The 21,799-nt window shown below is 35.2% G+C and overlaps 2 protein-coding genes and 1 non-coding gene across 3 annotated transcripts; 1 reads left to right on the top strand and 2 right to left on the bottom strand.

Annotated features, from left to right (window-relative positions):
* Positions 1 to 3,811: 3,811 nt before the first annotated feature.
* Positions 3,812 to 8,551, bottom strand: LOC110727066 (thioredoxin H2-like). Its single transcript, XM_021906604.1, has 3 exons — positions 8,261 to 8,551; positions 8,041 to 8,163; positions 3,812 to 4,153 (listed from the first exon to the last, which is right to left on the bottom strand). Exons 1-3 carry the CDS (start codon positions 8,411 to 8,413, stop codon positions 4,019 to 4,021), a joined length of 411 nt encoding a protein of 136 aa, XP_021762296.1. The 5' UTR covers positions 8,414 to 8,551; the 3' UTR covers positions 3,812 to 4,018.
* A 732-nt stretch (positions 8,552 to 9,283) lies between these two features.
* LOC110727065 (protein arginine methyltransferase NDUFAF7 homolog, mitochondrial-like) lies at positions 9,284 to 19,082 on the bottom strand. The gene is made up of 10 exons (XM_021906603.1): positions 18,514 to 19,082; positions 18,335 to 18,396; positions 17,117 to 17,260; positions 16,874 to 16,984; positions 16,549 to 16,753; positions 12,763 to 12,821; positions 11,351 to 11,403; positions 11,037 to 11,259; positions 10,164 to 10,272; positions 9,284 to 9,927 (listed from the first exon to the last, which is right to left on the bottom strand). Exons 1-10 carry the CDS (start codon positions 18,731 to 18,733, stop codon positions 9,662 to 9,664), a joined length of 1,452 nt encoding a protein of 483 aa, XP_021762295.1. The 5' UTR covers positions 18,734 to 19,082; the 3' UTR covers positions 9,284 to 9,661.
* Positions 18,865 to 18,937, top strand: TRNAA-AGC. The gene has a single exon. It is a non-coding gene; the product is annotated as a tRNA-Ala (tRNA).
* Positions 19,083 to 21,799: the final 2,717 nt, after the last annotated feature.

Here is a 21,799-nt window from a genome sequence, read left to right as displayed (position 1 = left end):
ATGTTGCATCTTTGGATATCTGTTTAAAGCAATTGGTGTTTAATGGTTGCTTATAGTACTTTCATGGTCTATTATTGCCCGAAAGTTTGATAAACTCAGCCTTTATTTGTTCATTATTATGCTGCTAATTATCCAACTTAAAGTACTTTCATCTATATATTTTATTCCTACGCTTAGCCGCTCTTACACACTATTATTCTTTGTCTATCTTCAGATATTTCTGGTGACAGATAATTGACCAATTATTGAACTTTCAACTTAATGTTTTTTCAAAATAATTATTCAGTTATTGATTCATTTGATTGTGTACTTTGCAATGCTGGAGAATGGATTTGTAGAACAATGCTTAGCTGAAAATTAATAGGCTGGAGTAAAAAAACAGCTTTTTTTCCCCCTCTCTTGAGCCTCAATTTTAAAGAGATTGTCTTATTATATTAAAGTATATGCTACCATTAACCAAGTTGAAGGATATTACATATATGGTTCTTGCCTTTTGGAATCTTCAGGTACAATCATGATGATATCAAAAGATCGGGTGAAACCTTCCCCCCAGCCAGATAGTTGGAAGTTGTTGGAAATATTTTACCACTGGAATTGTTCTTGGCAGCTAATTAGCAATGATGACCGTCACTTTCTTCTGGGCTGCATATAAAACCGACTTTTTCCCTGTAAGACTTTATCAGATCATATAAATCTATCTTTACTTTCACTGGAATTGTATATGCTTTTCAAATTTTGTTTGCTATCTTTGCCTTGTCCTATGTACATGCAAGAGAGGCTTCAAAGGTTGTTCCACTTGTAAAGCATTAGTGCTTGCTAATTAACAATTTTGGTCAAGAGTTACGATATCCCTAGTCTTCTTGCAATGTATATGCTATGTAGAACTGTATATTATTCATGATTATTCTTTTCTTATAGAATCTTCAGTAATTTGATCTGTGAGGGAGCATTTTTTCCTTTCTAAGGCTCGATTTAGCATTCTTGTCGTCTTTTGGTTTTTTTTTCCATGATTATTCTTTGTAAGAAAAACATGGTGCTTATCTCTCTCAATAAAGATCCTTTATCTCACAAAGTCCCCACATCTCTTATTTTGCCACTTACATAATTTACACTCTAAATTTAGACCCCTCCTCTCCCATAGCATATTTTTAGCTAACATGATTCTTTTTGTCCCTCTGCTTATGCAGCGCACATTTGGAGTGTCAAACGCTTGAAAAAACAGCTCATGATGACTACAGAAAGCTTGCCTCAACCATATACCTACAAGTCAGCATCATTAGTCATGCCCTTATATTTGTCACTCGGTCTAGAAGCTGGTCTTTTGTTGAGCGCCCTGGCCTGCTGCTAGTGTCAGCTTTTATTATTGCTCAGTTGGTAATTGAGCCACTTTTATTGTTTTAGCAACAAGCTTGGAGTCTCGTTGCTCTCCTCTTCTTGTTGTTTATTTATTCATTTATTTATTTTATTTTTCTGGTGCACAGATCGCAACTCTGATTGCTGTGTATGCAAATTGGGATTTTGCTGCGATAGAGGGAATTGGATGGGGTTGGGCTGGTGTAATATGGCTTTACAACCTTGTCTTCTACTTTCCCCTTGATATTATCAAGTTTGCTACCCAGGTATGCTCTCAGCGGGAAGGCTAGGGATCTTCTACTTGAGCAAAGAGTAAGACTGCAGCCCATCTCAAAATTGCTATAAGATAGAAAAAGTAAAGGTGTGATTGAAAACCTTAATCTGGATTTTGCAGATTGCCTTCACAAGACAAAAGGACTTTGGTAAAGAAGCAAGGGAACTCAAATGGGCTCATGCTCAAAGGACACTCCATGGGCTCCATCCACCAGAAACCAAGATGTTTACTGACTGTAGCCGTGTTTCAGAGCTTAACCAAATGGCTGAAGAGGCAAAGAGATGAGCTGAAATTGCAAGGTACATTTTTATTCTTTTATCAGAAATCTCCCAAGATGTCTGGGGTTGGCTACACTACTACATTGTGATTGCTCTACAATTGTTTCTCTAAGGGGTTGTATCTGAATATAAGAAGGAAAGAAACAAAGGAAGAATGAAGAAAAGGAGAAAATTCTGATTCCTTTACTTCCGCTTCTTAAATATGAGCTATTACAGAAATCCTATCCCCAACCAGTTAGTGCTGCTATGTGAATATATGTGCAGTTGTGCATGGCTTTCTTGTATGTCTGAAGTTCTAAGCCAGTATCTGTCTTTAGTCTGCATGTTTACCAATCCTCTTAAACTAGATAGTCTAACAAATTTGTAGGCCACAATTTTTTTTTAGTGAGTTAAAATTTTGAATTTTCTAATATTAAGAGATTGATGGTGATGTATATATTTATAAATATTGAAGGATAACTATTGTCCTAGACTCCTGTAATTTACTTTAACTCCTTAAAATAGACCCAAAATCAATTGTGGCATATTTTTAGTGACAAAGATAGTACCATTCTTAAGTCACTTGGGTCCAAACAAGCCTCAATATCATCACCTCAAATCCTTCCTAGCATGAGAAATTATTCTTGTGTTCAAAGTATCAAACTCTTTCTCTGAACCTTTCTCTTCTCCAACAAAGAGTTGCTTTGCCTTGGTACAAAATTCGTGAATGATTTTTCCCTCATTTGTGTCAGGCTTCGTGAGCTACATACTCTGAAAGGACATGTGGAGTCGGTGATTAAGCTGAAAGGCCTTGATATTGATACAATTCAGCAGGCATACACAGTATAAACAATTGGATGATTCAGTTGCCCTTCTTTGTACATAATCTGGTGTGGCTTTACGGTATTGAGTTTATTGACAAGAAGCAGAATACACGTGCGTAACAATCAAAGCCAAATTGCAAAGCCTTTGTGGAAGGATCAATATGGCGAATACGGCGTCTGTTGGTGGCAATGGACCAGTGGACAGTGGTTATAACTATTTTTTGCGTCATTCTAGTAATTATTATGTAACAAATGCTGGTTTACTACTATAATGTAAATAGTTTATGTGCCATATAATTAGCTGGTAAGTGGTGATATTTTGGTGTAAATTAGTCTGAATAGTTTGAAAAGGATTTTGTGATACTGTGGCTTTCAGGAATCATATCATTATCATTATTATCACATTTCAAACCAATGCCGGGCTGTTGCGATTAATTGAATTTTGTTTGAGGGGGGTTACAAATGCTAATATGCAACACAATTGGACCGATGGCCTTTGTCTATCTGCCTCTCAATTTGAAAGTCCTCTTACAGAAGAAATGTAGAATAGCCATCTTATATTAGCAGTTACAAAAATAAATGAACAATACTAATTACATGTACCAAATTTAGGTTAAATACGAAGTAGATTTTTTTTTCCCTGAGAAGGTAAATTAATAAGCAAGCACAGACAACTCTATAAAATATTGTGTACTGTGTGGATTTCAGGTTCATGTGATTAAAAGATATATCATACAATTCTAACAAAGTTGGGTTTCTGGGTGACTAGATATAAATGTCATATGTGATCCCAAGGTTTAATATTTCAATTTGGTGCATTATACATCCAAATTATAGGTCAAGTTAGAAAATAAAGAATTCAACGGACACCTTGGGGAGTTCACAAATGCACGGACAATTAGAGCCAGCCCACCCACCCCCCCAACACACACACAAACAAAGGCATGCGATCATCAACCCAAAACAACTATGTCTCGCTGGCTCCATGAATGCAAATATATCATCCAATAAAATGCGCACGAAGAAAAGATGCGATACCTAGAATTGAATCAACCAGCTGAATGACGCAAGAACATAAAAAATGAACAAACATATGGACAGAATTTCAAGAGAAAGGGCATACTCAATAACATTTCAAACGTACGGACAACAGTTGCATAATCAATAACGTGCTGGTGTATCAAAGGATGTAAACATATTGACAATATGCGCATAACAGTAAGAACATCATACTGGAGAAAACAATTTTAGCAATCTCCCAAGTACATATGCCTCAGGGCAGCACCAAATGCCAGTTACTAGATCATTAATTACGAGGACACACACTTTGCAATCTTATGCTCAAGTTCATCCTTTTTGGCACCAACCACCTTGTCCACCACCTTTCCTTTTTTAAGAAAGATGAATGTTGGCATTGCTTGCACCTCGAATTCCTTGGCCACATCCTATAGAGGAAAAATTGGCTTTCAGTACCATTTTAAACAATTTCAATATAAAACATAAAACAAAGTACATTGATGGTTTGCCAATCTTTAGTCCAAATAAATCTTCACAATTAGAATGGCCATGAATCCCTCCAGGATACAGTTCCAAATTTAGCAATATGTAAAAGGTCTACAATTGTGCTAAATCATAGACTAGTACACTCTATGCATTACCAAGTCAAGAATTGATGGTGATACTCCTGAATTTATAAGATATTGCTTCATTTCTTTTTTGTTCTATGGTGAAAATTTCTTTTCTAAGTTCATAACATCAGTTTAATTCATTTCTCAAAACAGTATATTAATTTATTTTTCCCCAAATTTTCCTTCACAAGTGATAACATAAAATAAAACCCCTGTCCAAAATTAGAAAGTTTATCAATTGTCCTTGTAACAGGTCATATAATTAGATTTTCCAATATGCACTACTTTGACTAAGTTAAAATGAATAGAAACAGACCAACTGTAAAAATACATATCGTAAAGCAATGTTGCATCCAAATTTTGAGGGGTTGAGATGATTTGACAACTAATTCTGGACGCAAGGGGTTCTACTTAATACTTAGTGATAAACCAGAATGCAGAAACAGGAACTCAGAAGAATATAAGTTGCCATCACCACAATAGAGAAACAATATCATGAATATACAATGCAAAAAAGAAAAGCATTTAGGTCTGACCAAATATCTTAATCAGGTAAGGAAGTCCAAAATGAAGGGGATAGGAAAAGGGTGAGAGCGAAATAGGGAAGAAAGTTCAAGCATGATCCAAAATAAATTTAGATGATTTATGTAATAGGGCAATATTTAGAAAAGCATATTTGTCGATTAACGTTTCAAAATAAAGAGTGCAGACAAGATACTTGAAACCAACGCACTACATAGCACTTTGCCATTTCCTATGGCTACTTTTCTACCAAGTGAGAAAGATATACAAACTGAGCACATTTCATTTATCACGTTTGACAATGCAGAACTTTAACCATCAATAACTTTAATTCTCCATAAATACATATTATAAAAGTTATATATTATGATAATACTAATTGAGACGATTGTAAACAGATCACACATGAATAAAAACAGTCAAAGGAAGGGTGGTGAATAGTGTAAAAATCAAAGCAGGTCAAGTAAAAAAGAACAGAGGAAGTATATGCTAAAAAGATTTCCGAGGGATAAAAGTACTAGGAAAGGAATACTGACTAATAAATGTCGACAGAAAGAATTCACATACAGATTTTATAACAGGTAGTAAAGAGGGTCAAAATTTTTTTGTTTTCTATTTTCAAGCAACAAATGATTGTTCTTTGTTTGAGGCCTAGGAAAAAGGCGGCTGCACCATGTATTCACAAAATGGCAAGTTTTGGTGCTAAATATTCGAACAGCCTATTATGGATTTTAATCATTAATTTAAATTATAGAACCATAACCGATCATTGTGGACTCTTTCAAATGGGTATACAAAAAGAAAATGTGATTGGTTAACTGTGTATACAAGCACCAACAACTCGCAACACATAGAAATTTAAGTTTCACAATACCTATACTGTTCCTTGCACTTGCCTGGCTGTTAAACTAGCCTACATTTTTATACGTGAAAGAAAAACGGCTCCTTTAGTACCTCAAGATTGTAGAAATAACAATAATACAGAGTATAGAAAGGAACAGCATTCTTTCTAAATCAAAAGCAGCAAAAATATAAATAAAGATATGCCTGAAGTCAAGTCAGATTTGCCTGCAACGGCTGCAAGCAACAAAATTCTAACAAAAAATTTCCACACATCCTGTGAATACAAGGAATGTTCTTTTATATCCCTTGGATAACCAATATAGTTTAAAAGACACGATGACTTTTGTGTTGGTGCATTCTTAATTCAAATAGTTAATTATACACTTCAGTTAATGTACTAAACAGTCGAGTTCCCAGTATGCTTACTCTCCCAGAATTACAGAAAATGAACCTATGTTGGCTTCATAATTAAAGCATCCCTTACACCCACGTTATTGCTGCAGAAAGGATGTGGTACAAATGGCTATAATAGGTGCATTCCTAAATTGAAGTAATTGGTTGATTCAGCACTTCATTTAATGTATTATATGGTCTCTTCCAATATGGTCTTGGTCGTGATATAAATTTCATTACTTAAGGTTTTTATCTTTTATAAAAGGGATGCATGCCTACTCTCCCAACTTTACAGTCGTTGAACCTTAGTCCATGTAGTTAAGGCATCCCATATAACATTCATGCTACAAAGAAGGTTCCAAGCAATACAAATTCAATAACTTGCTTCAGATTAAACCTTGGGGAAAGGCCAGAATCAAATAAACTATATACTAAATTTTGCATGGACGATAGACCAACCATATATCTTTGTAATTATTCGTGGACAAATTTTCTCATGACCTTGAGGTTCAAACTCAATATATTTCAGCCACCATGGATTATTCTAAGGTTACCAATAAACCATCATAACAGCAGAACCTCCTCAAATAATAACAATTTCGTCCAATATGGAGACCTCTTTAAACTCAACACTCAACAGTCCAGTGCTAATATATCAGTAAACCCCTAGATTCATAGTCTGTTTTGATGAGAAAATTTATCCTCAAGTCTCACCCAATCTCAGCTTCATAATAGATAACAAATTTCCCAAAAAAAAATTTAATCACGTAGCAGTTTCTTTTCAGGACTTATTAGGCAAACCTAGGTACCCCTAGATATCACTTGAATGACTTGCAATGCAACTTCAAACTATTTAAACCAAATCCTTTCTTTTTACTTCAACATATCTCAATCAGTGGCATCCTATATCCTTTAATGGTGATTCTATAGAAATGACAGGAAAACATAAGTCGGAAGGAAACACAAAAAAACTGTTTATTACTTCATAATAATTCTTTTAAACCTTTTTAATTCCAATCTTCTAGTCTATTCAAATACAGAGGTAAACACAACAAGGGATTATTACTGGAAATACAGTACATAACTCTAGTTCCTACTCCCTAACCGGGCATATATCCAGAATTCCAGACTATCAACTCTACTTCAAAATGACAGATGAATACATCAATACCCATTCACGTTAAATTATAAAATTCAATCTACATAAACATCAATACCCATTAAAATTTATCTAGGGTATATTCTAATCACTACATCTGATGCCATGAGCTATATTTAGTTCATGTATATATTTATATTGATATCCATATCCATATCCATAAGCAGACCATAATATAATTCAGCCAGTCATAAGACATCATCTTTTCGGTGCAAGCTGGTCATAACAGCCACCCCGACACCATTTTCAATACTTTACAGCATGATCAAAAACAAAAATGAGCATGATGCACAAATAGTCAAAGTAAGCAGACACTGATACCTAGAAACCTTGAGAATTATAAACAGTATAACTAAATTAACATGGAGCTGGGCCTTGGAGGCCAGACCTCCACCAGCCCCATCTATCTTCGCACCAGCCCCATCTATCTTCGCACCAGCCCCATCTATCTTCGCACCAGCCCCCTCTATCTTCGCCTCTGATTTAGTCCGTTACAACTCCTTGTATCATTACCATAACACCTAACCAGGCTCACAATTCTCTTGTTTCATTACCATAACACCGAGCCAAGTTCACAATTCTCTTGTTTTATTACCCCTAACATCAAACGACTACTAAAAGCTAATACAATCCGCACTGTTATACTTATACAGTACACAACAATTTATTATCAGTCAGCAATTAACTCATAATCACAACACTGAAACACTTTACAAATAATAAAATCACACAAAATCATAATTAATAAAACAAATTCATCAAAATAAAGCATATCGGAGAGAATTACCGGCAATTCATCAACATCGATTTTGGCAAATTCAACATCAGGATACTTATTAGCAATGGCCTTCACCGCCGGCTCAATAAACTTGCACGGCCCACACCAAGACGCCGCAAAATCCACAACCAACTGAATTTTCATTTTCCAAATCACCGATCAAAAAATTTCCATCAACAAAATTTAAAAAGAAAAAATCAAAGATAAATAGGATTAGAAATCATCGAACCAATTTATCGGAATCTTTAAGTGAATTGTAGTGAAGCTGCCATCGGTTGGTAGAGTGGAAAGACATAACGCGGGATTCTGATGAATCCTCGAGCGTAGACTCCGCCGCAGCCACCTCGCCGGCGCCGAAAAGCGATGACAGTATAGCGCCCATTCTGATTGTGTCTCTGTATCAGTAGCTTTGAGCGTTTGTTTCGCGTCACTTTCACTCTTTCTCTCTCTATACACTTTGGTTAGTTGATGCTCTCCAAAAGATGTAGTGGAAGGTTTATAAACAGTTTTAGAGCATGTTCCGAAAGTCGTACCATCTATGTTATTTTAATCGATTCTTTTTATATCACTTTATTTAGTGTAAGTACATAAGCGATTACGACAAATAATCCTTTTTTAATCTAAACACAAGAGTTTTCAACTATATCGTCGTTTAAGTACATAATCACCCCCATAAAAGTCATATCCCTTGCTTTCGAGAAAATATAAGTTTCCCTCCGTCAAAAAAAAAAAAGAAAATACAAGTTTCTCAACATGAGAGAGAAACATATAATATATCTCAAAGGGGTAAATTTGTCCTTTTAGCTAGTAAATTGGAGTTTTAATGGTAAGATTATCTAAGAAATAACTGTATTCAAATACAATTGTTAATTGAATTTACAATGACATTAGTTTGAATTTTAGATTTCTCGTGGTTTGTAAATGTCGTTTGACTATCTTTCATTAATGAAATTATTTTCCTGTAAAATAAAAATAAAATAAAATAAATAAAAAATAAACTATGTAAAAGATGAGTATAGGTACGTATATAAGAAAAATTTTAAAAACAAAAAAAAAGTGTAAAAAGCTGGGTGAATGTAAAATAAATTTGAATACTCAAAGGATATTTGTATTGAGTATAAAATTAAGTACGTAGTAAACATTACTGGGTGGAAAGGTACGGAGTATAGTATAGTGACTTAGTGAGGCAACATGGTATGATGAAAATTGTATGCCAGAAATGGATAATGTAAACTGAATAGAACAAAAAAAATGAATGAAGGTAGTATACATGATTTTCATACCTTGTATCAAATTCAATCACTTAACATTCTTTTGATTTTTGAAGTTCCACAGAACCTCATCCACAATTGTAGAAGTGACACGTAACAATGTACTCAGCATTGTTCTGATAACGAACAATTAGAAGATTTTCTCAACCTTTATTTTTCACAATTTCGATCTCAGTTTTGCATGAATAAAATTGTACAATTAGGAAAGGCGGCTCAAAAACGATAAAGTTATGAATGCTGGTTGAATCAAACTCGTTATCTGAATCTGCATCACGGAGAAAAAAAATATAATGCAGCCTACTTGAAAGTCCAATCACTTCGGATCTCTATACTATTTCACTATGTGTGTCATTTCCGCTTCATTGAAACGGAATAGGAATGCCTTGATTCTTGTTGACAATAACCATAGCTAAATATCGTGTACCCATACCAATAGGCACCTTGTCTTCAGGACCCTCCCAGAATGGGGCTTCTCCTTCACCCACCAAACGCCAATATCCTGCCTGTAACAACTCTGCCTGCTCATCTGTTTCACAGTTCTGTATCAAAGTTTCAACTCTGAAATTTATACCAAGAGAGCCCAAAAACTGTGACTGGGTAATGGGACCGTAAACAGAAACGTTATCTGAAAAAAAAAAATTAATAATAATAATAAATAAATAAATAAATAAATAAAAAATAAAAAAACAAGAAGTTATTGTACAGAACTTTTAGCTTAATTTTGTCAGTTATCTTAACCTAGCATCCGGTACCCTATAAGAAAGAACAAGAAAATATCTGACAGGTACACCCAAACCAGTTATCGACACAAATAAGAGGCAGCAAGGGAGAAGTATATAATAAGAAAGAATTTTTATCTACCTGAGGCCTCCCCAGCAGAGTGGCGAATTGCTTCAAAATCAACATAAGCACTGAGATCTGCAGTTCCAGGTTCATCAAGGATAGGTACAAATTTATGTTTCCGAATTGCCTGCAGAAGGGAACCATAGGTTATTTAGTAGTGATTGAAGTCCAAATTTTTGTAGCTTCATGCATCTATGTAAAACAGACATGAAACTTAGTGGACTGCTAATTCAACTCGCAACATTGCTAGGCAAATGTTGTTGCTCCACCTTAGAACTTCACAAGATTTATAATATTTCAAGTTAAAAGTGTGATGAATTCCAGCAAAGAATCACGTTTTTACAACACACCATAAATTCATGCAGACTGCATAATTCCCAAGTTTGAAACCATCAAACGTTCAATCTAACTCAAAGGCTAACCATAAGACCATAACAAGGGCCAAGCCAACCTTGGATATTCATTAAAAAAAACTAGAAGCTATCCTAATAATGGTATGTGGTCCAAAATAAAGGTTTATACGAAGTAGATCTTAATGTACTGGTCATCAAACTAAAAGAAGTAAAGAAGCACAAAGAATGAAATGTGGTCATCATACATGGCTAAGAACCGATAAGAAATCAGTTAGATAATACTTATCATAATGTGGCTACAGAGATTAGCACCTGAAGACTATCAGAGACTATTCATTAAAAAAAACTAGAAGCTATCCTAATAATGGTATGCGGTCCAAAATAAAGGTTTATACGAAGTAGATCTTAATGTACTGGTCATCAAACTAAAAGAAGTAAAGAAGCACAAAGAATGAAATGTGGTCATCATACATGGCTAAGAACCGATAAGAAATCAGTTAGATAATACTTATCATAATGTGGCTACAGAGATTAGCACCTGAAGACTATCAGAAACTATTCCATTCAGACCATAGTCTATGATAAGTGCTCCACCGCCATCAGAGCTTATTCTTTTAGAAATGGATTCAGTCAGCTCCATTGCCTGTGGGCAAATCTCAATTTGATTAAGCTTGTCTACTTCCTCTTTCACAGCCCACTTGCAGCGCTTTGCAAGAAAAACAGTTGCAGGTGTAGGCGCAGGCGAGAGAACAAAGCGAAACCTAAAGAACAATAATGCACAGAGCAACATATAACTAAAATTTCAAAAAATGCTAAAGCATTTGGTAGTATCATAAAATCTGGAAGTCTTACGCTGAATCTTCTTCTATGTCAACCATTTTCTCACACCAACCACGAGAAGCCCTCTGCAGATGAACTCAACATTAAACGAGAAATGTGAATAGAATTTGCCCAAAATTAAATAAAAAAAAATTGCTTATAGCAATATCTAATTGCAGATGGTTCAGAATAGTAAAAAAGAGTGAGATAGCAAGAACAACTTGAAGAATGTCAATCATACTGCACAAGTGACAGAAAGGTAATGAAAATCATGCTAGACAAATTCCCTAACAGCTGCAGCATGCATACTTCTTCAAAAACAAAAGAGATGAGTCTTTTCAGCCATGTTTCCTCATAACAGCTAAATTTTGATTGGTTACTAATTACCATAATACTATATTACACCAGATTTGAAAGCTTAATTTTGCACTTCTCTACAAATTTAATCTGTTTCCCTGTTCTAGACAGTTATTTCATTTTGGGAAATAAAGAATTCATTCTTCTTAGCTCTTGGGTTCAGGAATTCCTATACAGCTTAAGCGACACAATAAAAGCTTTTTCTATTCTTTTTAGTAATCAATGTATCGGATTTCATTCGCCCCAAGGTTGGGAACTACTGATTAGCTCTATCTACAAAGATTTTGGATTTGCCCATAATGATAAAATTATATCGAGTCTTTAAATGAATCGTATGTTACAATATCAGAAGTGCATTTAACACCTCTAGCCTCTTGAGACATATATTTGATTTTTAATCCTACATCCACAACCATATCACACTCTTCCAGTTAGTTTCTGTCATTTCTACCAGACAGTACATATAATAGCACCACCCCCCCCCCACCCCCACCCCAACCCCCTGTATAAAATAAGTGAAAACTAAGTGCTTTGGTCGCCTTGGTCTCCTTTTGTAAAGCAGAAGTTACATTCAATTCTGAAATGGAAATTAGACATGGTGATTAATCTTTTTTTGCCCTCCGTTCATGGGCGATACTCTTTATCTCTTCCTGATGACTCTCTCTCTTTCTCTACTAATTCAAAATTTAGAATATATATTGAAATATCTTGTTATTAATTAAAATTGATTCTTTTCAACTTTACATTAAAATCATTACATTTTTTTTTTAATCAAAAAGTATAAATTCAAACTTAAATCATAATTTATTCCTCAAAAAACATTTACATATAGAATAGCTGAATAGTAAGCTTGAAGACTTGAACTGGCGCTTATGTATGTGAGAGAGAGACGAGAGAAGTAAAGAGCACTAAAATAGGGGGTTCCAAAACCATCATTCATAAGTTAGACTTGACGCAATAGCACATAATAACTGTAAGCATACCTAATGTTACATCCTCAAAAGACCCATGGACTTTCAGCCATCGACCACAACAGAACCACAACAAACCAGGAGATAATGAACATGACAGGAAGTAACAAAACCAACCTGAAACTGATGAATAGGTAAAGCGTCATAAAACTCGTGGGCAATGATGATTGTTGGAACTGAAGAAAAAGTAAAAGATAAGGTCACACAAAGCACATTGTCACTTACAATCAGAAAGAACTTCAGTGAGCTTCAAGGTAATCATAGATTTTGACAAGTTGGTATGTTATGCTCAGCTCCATTTAGCTTTATTTAAATCATCTAGCTTACACTCAGATTATAAATTGATAGGAACTGGTCGCTCTTCTTCAATTATATTCTAACATCTAATCCATGTACACAGTTTATTTTTACATCTGTATAAAGTCAAATACTTGGGTAAGAAAACTGAGCCTACATCTTCTTGTTTAAATGTATTCCCAAACATCTTTGAAAGCATCAATAAATACTCTCTTACACATACAGAAGTCATAAGAGTTTTAGTAATACAAAGAAAATATTGCATGTAATCCAATATCGTATGAACTATAATTGCATGTAATCCAAGGTTTTATAACCTATATATGAAATATAACACAACCTAAATGGCTACACAATCTTTCTCCTGGCACTCGGGTTCCCACGGTAAACTCTTTCTTGTTTTCGTTGCTTACTTGTTTTCGCTCTTCGTTATTGTTGATTGTCATAAATTACATTCAAGTCAGCACAAACATTAATCCTTTCAATCCTCCGTTCTTTTTTATTGCAACATTTAGGTTTTTATACTATTAAAATTTGAATAATAATTAAGAAAAATCATAATCATATAGGGTCTTGTTAGAACCTTCAAGATATACATACTTTACAATAACTTTTTATAATTATAAAATTTAATGATATTAATGGCTAAACTTGTGCTTTGACAAGCATGAAACTCTAAATGTTACAAAATTTAAAGAACAGATGCAGTAAATTCGGATGACTAGAATGAGTAACATGTTAACACATCCTAGCTATTCCTCCAAGAACTACTCAAAATCACTATGTGCCATAGGAGCATGGCTCTATAAGAAGCACCAAAACCACTTCCCCTACTACACAAGTTATAAATCACTAAAACCCAAACTAGCTCTCCTTATATCTGCACACCAATTCCCAACTAACAAGATGAGCCTTCATCTCTTCATCTACCACAGACCACAAAAGTCCTAAAAATAAGGCTATTCATTAGTCCAAAATCGAAATTTCGGTTCCGGTCCATTTTGCATACTCCCACCTAGTCTCCTAACTAATTCATCAAAAGCTTAGAAAGGTAAAGACATTACAAAGGTAGGAAGACAAGTTTAATGCCATACTCATTACAACCCCCCCCCCCACACCTGCCCTCTTTCATCCATCCATGTTACTTCCTAGTTCCTAGAACTATCAGATATCTTCACATCAAAGCAAACGAATAGAGCTTTATAAGGATAAAGGGGAGGTAGATGCAAAACTAACATTTGCCTTAAAGATAATGGTACATGTTCAGTTGTTCACCATGTCTACCCTATCACAACATTTTAATCATCCTAGAACAGAATTAAGGGAAAATTGAAATGAATAATTCCACCTTTGTCACTTCTACTCAAAATTATCTCACCTTCGAGTAATCTGGAAACAATCCCCACCTTCAACCCCTATAATCCCAAAACAGTCTCGTTTACCTAAAACCTGTTTAACAAGTTATAAATATTTTTTTGGAAAAATAAAAATAAATAATCTCACCTTTGCTCGATCTTCCCAAAACAATCCCACCTTTCGATTATTCCAAAATAATCCCACCTTTGACAGAGATCTTCTTTTAACCCTGACTTGTTGGTGACCGGTTTTCTTAGGTGATATGCCACGTGTTGACTTTTAAAAGGTTAATTTTATTTTTATTTTTTTAAAAAAAAATAAAAATAAAAAAACAAAGCCCCCAACGAAAACCCCACATGCCACCCCTTGCCCACCCTGCGCCGCCCCTTTCCCCTTCCCCTCCCCATCCCTGCCTCCGCCAATCTGGACAACCCACCCCCGTCTTCTCCTTCTGATTTAAAATTGAATCAGAGCAGCCAAATGTTGAAAATGTTGATGTCTGATGGTGATGATGATGGTGATGGTGATGATGATGGTGATGGTGATGGTGATGATGTTGAGCAGCGAAAACAAAAAAGGGAGATGAGGGGGGCTCTAATGGGTTGGGGGTGGGTGTTTCAAGGGTGGCTAGAGAGTTTTCGTGGTGGGGTTGGGTGTTTCAGGGGTTGGTGTTTTGGGTGGTGGCTAGGGTTTTCCGGCATGGGTAGGGGTTGGGGGCTAGGGCCAGGGGTAGGATATTCGGGGTCGGGTTTTCGGGGTGGTAAGGGGTTTTCTGGTGTGGGTAAGGGTTTTTCAGGGGTCGGGGTTAGGATTTCGAGGTGGTTATTAGGGGTTTTCTGACATGATAGGGGGTTTCGTCGTGGTTAGGTGGGGTTTCGGGGTTGGTAGTGGTGGCTAGGGTTTCAGGGTTTTTCACCTCTGAATCGAACCGCACCCCCATCCAAATCCTGCCTAAACTCCACCCCTCCATAGAATTTGCAGGCTTAGTTAAAAAAAAACCTCGATGCCGATGTCAATGAGGGTAAGGGAAGGAGAATTCGGAGACAGGGGTATGGTTGGCTCCGGCAAACAGGACCGGGAATGGGGTAGGGCCGTAGGGCTAAATCAGGTGGGGGAAGAGGGTAGAAGAACAGGAGGGGACTGGTTTTTTTTTTTAATATTAAAAAAAACCAATTAAAAAAAAATTACATGTGGCATAACACCCCCGTTAAACAGTTACCAACTTAAGAAACAAGTCAAGGGACTGTTTTGGGAAAATGGGGGATAAAGGTGGGATTGTTTTGAGAAGATGAGGCAAAGGTGAGATTTTTTGTTTCAGTTTTTCCAAGAATTTATACTATTTTCTCAATCATGAAAAAAGAAGAAACGTGGGATCTAAGTTACTATAAATTTCATTTTTGCTCATTGTGTTTCCTGCCATAAGTATTATTAAACAAATCGAAACTAGAATACAAAGGTTTTAACGCCCATTAAAGATTATAAAAAATAAAGAATAGACACATCATTACTACTATTCGTTTTTAAAAGGCATAAAGCTCTTCAACGATTAGCTCATCTGGATTCCAAAATAAAACCAATTGGTTATAAGTAAAGTAGCCCACCAATCTTATATGTTAATCATTCTCCCTTTATTTGTACTGTGAGACTTATACACATGAGGGTTTTATTCCTAACACTTCTCTGAGCCCATATAAGTTTAGCAAGCTTCCATTATTAATTAAATATTGATAGGTGGATTGCCCATCAACCTAATCTGTTAGTCATTCGCCCTTTGTTTCTTCAATTTGGGACAATTAATCCCAACTCACATGTGGGTTATCATCCTAACAATGACCAAATTGCTCTTTATTAATTTGACCTCATACTGCATCCCGTTAACTACCTATCTTGCATTCAAACACCTCGGAGTAAATCAAATTTCATCTCAAATATAATAACTCAGTCAAGTCTGTGTACATGCTTTCTAGAATAACAAAATTAATGCATCCAGAAGATCCATCTATAATACTATTGCGATGTTCACCTAAATGGATTTACATCCCAGTTTGACACAAACAAAGAAGAATAATATAAGCTCATGAAACCAAAAAAGCGGCAATTAATTTTAATACAGTATCAAAAGGTCAAAATTTGAAAGGCCAGATCTATGGGTAGATATATCATAAATATATATCAAAAGGTATATATAAATATAAATAAATAGATAGATAGATAGATAGACATAAATAAATAATAGCATAAGATCTGTACCTCCTGATGGAACCTGCTCAAAAGCAGCATGCCATGCTACAGGGGTTCCAGCTATTTGGCTAACTGTCTTCTTCTCTCCGCTTGATGACGTATCATCTGCATCCAAACACTTCAAATTGCGGTGCTGTAGTTCCTTCAGAGTTGGACTGCACTCAACTAAATGTATGTGTAGAGATTCTGTGAAATTCTTGAACTTGGATGCACCCTACATGCATAAATTACAGTGCTTCATTACTAAATTCTGCTGAAATTTCTAAATTAATCTTCTCCAGGATGCTTGACCACAGATTAGAATTTTAAGAGGGCAATGCTAACATGGACTTACTCGAAGAAGATCAACCATAAGAGTTCCCCTTCCTGGACCAAGCTCCACTAAATTAACCTTACTAGGTCGGCCCATTTGCTCCCAAAGACACATGGCCCATACACCAACCATCTATAAGCAGTGATACAAGATGATCAAAATACTTATCAATCAAACTTGCATGAATGTAGTCAACGAGACAGTGCACTCATGATGCATCAGGATATCTAGCATTTGCAAAAATGAGTATGATTATTGAGGTACCTCCCCAAACATCTGGCTCACTTCAGGAGAAGTAACAAAATCACCTTCTGCTCCAAATACATCACGATTTATGTAGAATCCAGCCTTTGGATTCGTAAGAACTTCCTCCATGTACTCAGCCACGGAGATAGGACCTCCACGAAACTACAAAGCGGAATTGTAAAATGAATATGCATTTAACTTCAATAAAGCCGCAGTTGATTGAACATGTGAAGTGTAACTGACTCACAGGACTAATTTTTTCAGTTCAACCCATTCTCAGTAAAAGTTTATCCGTGGCAGGCATGTAATTATCAGCAGTGCAAGACTTGTAACGAATTGTTGGTTTTCATTTTAGGGCACATACAGAGTTACAGGTATAATTAATTTTATGTGGGAGAGAGAAGATGATGAGATATACTTGACATTCAGTTTATACGGTTAATCAACGGGTTGGCGAAAAATTGCGAGCTGCAAAGAGAAATGACAATTTCAGGATTTCCCATAATCGTCATAGTCATGCTCAATGTTATTGACATTTGACAAGCTATCTTTTCGCACTGATTTTAGTTTCAATATTCCTGCTCTCCTACTGTAAACTTTTTTTTTCTTTTTATCACTGAGCAAGTAAGCTCATTGATGAAGTACTACACTAAGAAGCCCATTTCCAATATTAGCTTTAGCACAAAGTAAATCAACTCTTCATAGCAAAAACAGTAATTCCTTAGACCGAAAGACAACAAAAAATAAATCGCAAAGTACTCAATGAAATAATTTTATGGGAAAATCCTCTCAAACAGTTCTTGCATTCTAATGCATATAGTAATGGAACAGCTTCAGGATCTTGATTATCATTTCTTTGTTCAATCTTCCCATTAAACACAAAAATACACACCTACCTATCTGTGAACGGACTCTTCAAATCACACAAAAATAACTGAGTACAAAATCCAAATTTTTCTCAAACCACAGTAAGTTAAATAGATCACAAGAAAGCACACTTTAGAGGATGCCAACTTACATAGCTAATTATACTATAAGGAGGCCATGAGGTGATACGGTATTACACAAAAAACTCAAGATCAAATCCCGTCTACATCACTATCCGCTGTGCGTTCTTATACATCAAAAACAACAAGGAAGCACACATTTGCTAACATAAATTACATTCTGGAAAATACTGAGTAGCAAGACTAATATCAATCAATATAAAAAACAAAGAAAGAGAAAATGGGTAACCTTAATTATGCTTTTTAGATGCTTAACAAGCTCAGAATCCGAGGTTGGTTCATGAGAATGCTCTGCCACACACAAATTCCATTGCAAATCAACACAAACCCAACTACAAAAATTAAATTCAAAACCAAATACAAACTAAAACAAAACATAATAATTAAAAACAATGAAAAAATTAGTACCAGGAGGGTTGCAAAGACCAGAACGATCAATGGAAATAGTGGGGTTTGAAGTTGAAAGGCTTTCATTAGGATTGCCCGCAACATGTTCGACGAAAGTCCCAGATGAATTTAGAGAAGGTGATGATGAAGAAGAAGATGAAGATGATGAGAAGAGGTGAGAGAAAGATGATGAAGGGTGAGGAGAGAGAAAAGGGCGGAGTTTCAGTGCTCTTCTCAGCATTTTTATTCGACAAAGAAGAAGAAGAGGAGGAAGAAGATGATTTGCGAGCTTTTTGAAGAGTTAAAAATGGTGGAAACGTCTAGTTTTTTTTTTACAGATTATATTTTAAGAAGAGAAAATGTTTATAACATGGGGATGTAGCTCAGATGGTAGAGCGCTCGCTTAGCATGCGAGAGGTACGGGGATCGATACCCCGCATCTCCACTAAACATTTTTCAATTTTTGGAATTACTCTCTACACATTAATGGAGAATATTTTTTGACAAACACTCTTAACACTTTGACCCTAATACATTTGAGAACATACAACCTTGATAAACAACTCTCAAATGGCAATTTTGTAAATATAATGACTAGATATTTGTGATTTCATAATATAGAAAAAAAAAAATCAATTCTTAAGTTATGAGTTTTGTGCCTAATTGGTGTTTGTTCACCGAACACATTAATGGAGAAATTCAAGTTCGTCTTCAATGGTAGAGGGAAAAGCTCAATTTTAATGGAGAAATGGATAGAGGAAGGAAAGCTCACCTACCTTTTATAGTTAACCATATCCTTTATTTCTTCATTTTTACTTTAGGTTTTCGATTCGCCATCGAAAATGATGAAGTCGGTGTTGGTGGAGGCGAAGATCGAAGATGAAGGTGTCGGTGTTCTAATGTATCTATTTGACAAAACTATGACCATATTTTAACACTGATTTTCAAGAAAAAATTATTATTATAGTATCTAATTGGATCTTGTTAAGCTCGTCTCATCGTGTATTTTTCAAATACTTTTCATAATTTTTTTTACGCAATGAAAGATTCTAGTAATAAGTGAACGGGAATTACACATTTTAATCTAGTCTGAATTGAATATTGTTTGCCTAATTTATTTTAAGAAGAATAAGTTAGGGATGTCAATGGGACAAGTCGAAGGCGAATGGTACCCCCACAATCATCCCCACCTAAAAATCTTATACTCATCCACACCTACCACCCATGGTAGGTACATGACCTACTCCATCCCTACCCTACCCCCCCTCCCCACTTGGATATCAATACCTGCCCACACTCGCTAATTTCTACATTTTTTAACCAAAAAAATTAATATAATACAACATACTACCCAAGTACCTAACAACTAATTGGACACAATTGCTTCCTAAAACTTTGGAATTGGAATTGGAAGCATCGGGTATCGAAACCGGTTCCGAGTACCGATTATATATAAATTTGTTGAAAAATACAAATAATTAAATAAATATCAATAATTTCCTGCCTCCGGTTCGGACATACTTTTTTGCTAAAAACAACTTCAGTTTTGCTTAGATTGACATTCTGACCCGAAGCCCTCTCATATTTGCTAATTATATCAGTTATAACCGAGCATTCTTTCACATTTGCTCTAGCAAAAAATATACTGTCATCTGCAAAAAATAAATGAGATACTCTGGGAGCGTTTCTGCAAATTCTAGCACCATGAATTAGATTACCATTAGCCGCCTTTGAAATCAGAGTCGAAAAAAGCATCCGCACATAACAGAAACAAGTACGGAGAAATCGGATCACCCTCAAATAATCCTCTAGCCGGGACCACAGACCCCGAAATTTTCCCATTTATCTTAAAAGTAAAGGAGACGTTATTAAGACAACACATAATCCGATGAATCCAATTACTCGAGAACCCTAGTTTAATCATCATTCTATCATACATTTTGCTCATATCAAGTTTTAGAGCAACGTTACCATCCTTTCCTTCATTACCTCTCTCCATAGTATGAAAAATTTCGAATGCTACAATGGCATTGTCAGTTATAAGCCTCTACGAGATGAAAGCGCTTTGATTTGGAGAAATAATATCCCCTAAATTTTTTTTAACTTATTCGCAAGCACCTAAGAGATGATTTTATAAATGACATTGCAGTAGCTAATTGGTTTGAATTCTGAAAATCAGAGATGGTTTCTCACACTTCGGAATAAGCACAATACAAGTGTTATTATCTCTGCAAGATCAACATTCTCTTTCCACCAATTCTGAACATAAGCAATAATATCAGACCCAACAACATGCCAAAATTTCTGAAAAAATAAAACGTGCATACCTTCAGGCCCCGGAGCTTTATTTGGGTGCATTTGGAATAGGGCTTATTTTAAGGTGTTTCTTTTTATTCTTTAAATTTAGTATTTTTTTTCTATTTTAGTCATAAATGATGGACTCATTACCTTGCTTTACAATTAAAATACTCAATTGTCCTTACTTTTTTTATGTGCAATTGTACTTTTTATACTACCTCCGTTAACTATAATGTGCAACATTTGTCAAAAACGGAAGCTACCTATTATGTGCAACAAACTTAATTCTTTCCTATTTAAGTAACTTTTTTCTGTTAAAATGACCAAAATACCCTCATTTAAAAATTATTACCACATAATTACAACTTTTTATATCCCTAATCTGAATTAATTATCTAAATCTTCCCGCCCAAATAATCAGATTATCTCTCAATTCCCCTCCCCATTATCTTTCTCTCTCCTCCTTCATCTTACATTTAATCATCTTCATCTCTCATCTCTCTATCTCTCATAATCAAATAATCAAGCAATAACAATAAATAATAAATAATCAAGCAACATAATAATTATAACTAACACAACAAATCAATATCTCCAAAATAATATTAGCAAGATCCTAGGCATGATACTAAACGGGTTAATAACAGACCCTAACATGTCACAAAATAATAAAAATCAAAGCTTTAGCCTAAACATGATACTAGAAAGCAACATGATATTAGGAATATTAAATAACACCCTAAAACGATACTAGAAATCACAAAAGCATCCTAACATGATACTAGGAATTAAGAATAATCCTAACATGATACTAGGAACCATGATAACATTAGAAATATTAGTTAAGCATCCTAACATGATACTAGAACTTAAAATAATATTCTAAGCATGGTATAAGCATCGCGATGCTTTTCAGAACGTACGGAATTCGACTTCTAATCAAATTGGGTTAGTCGAAAATCCGTACTTATCCTTATTTTATCAGAATTAAATCTTTTAAAAACAAGTG

Source organism: Chenopodium quinoa, unplaced genomic scaffold (assembly GCF_001683475.1).
Source record: "Chenopodium quinoa cultivar QQ74 unplaced genomic scaffold, ASM168347v1, whole genome shotgun sequence".
NCBI classification, from domain to species: domain Eukaryota; kingdom Viridiplantae; phylum Streptophyta; class Magnoliopsida; order Caryophyllales; family Amaranthaceae; genus Chenopodium; species Chenopodium quinoa.
The sequence above is the reverse complement of the archived record's forward strand: the minus strand, read 5'-3'. Positions and strand labels throughout refer to the sequence as shown.

Bases quoted from the DNA above. Each gene is read 5' to 3' on its own strand.
- LOC110727066 (XM_021906604.1), bottom strand. From the start codon at position 8,413: ATGGGCGCTATACTGTCATCGCTTTTCGGCGCCGGCGAGGTGGCTGCG. The intron at 8,164-8,260 runs GTTCGATGATTT...ATGAAAATTCAG, and splicing joins TTAAAGATTCCGATAAATTG to TTGGTTGTGGATTTTGCGGC. The intron at 4,154-8,040 runs GTAATTCTCTCC...TTTCCTCTATAG, and splicing joins TCGATGTTGATGAATTGCCG to GATGTGGCCAAGGAATTCGA.
- LOC110727065 (XM_021906603.1), bottom strand. From the start codon at position 18,733: ATGCTGAGAAGAGCACTGAAACTCCGCCCTTTTCTCTCTCCTCACCCT. The intron at 16,985-17,116 runs GTACCTCAATAA...CACTGCTTATAG, and splicing joins TGAGCCAGATGTTTGGGGAG to ATGGTTGGTGTATGGGCCAT. The intron at 9,928-10,163 runs GTAGATAAAAAT...TTTTTTTTTCAG, and splicing joins CTCTGCTGGGGAGGCCTCAG to ATAACGTTTCTGTTTACGGT.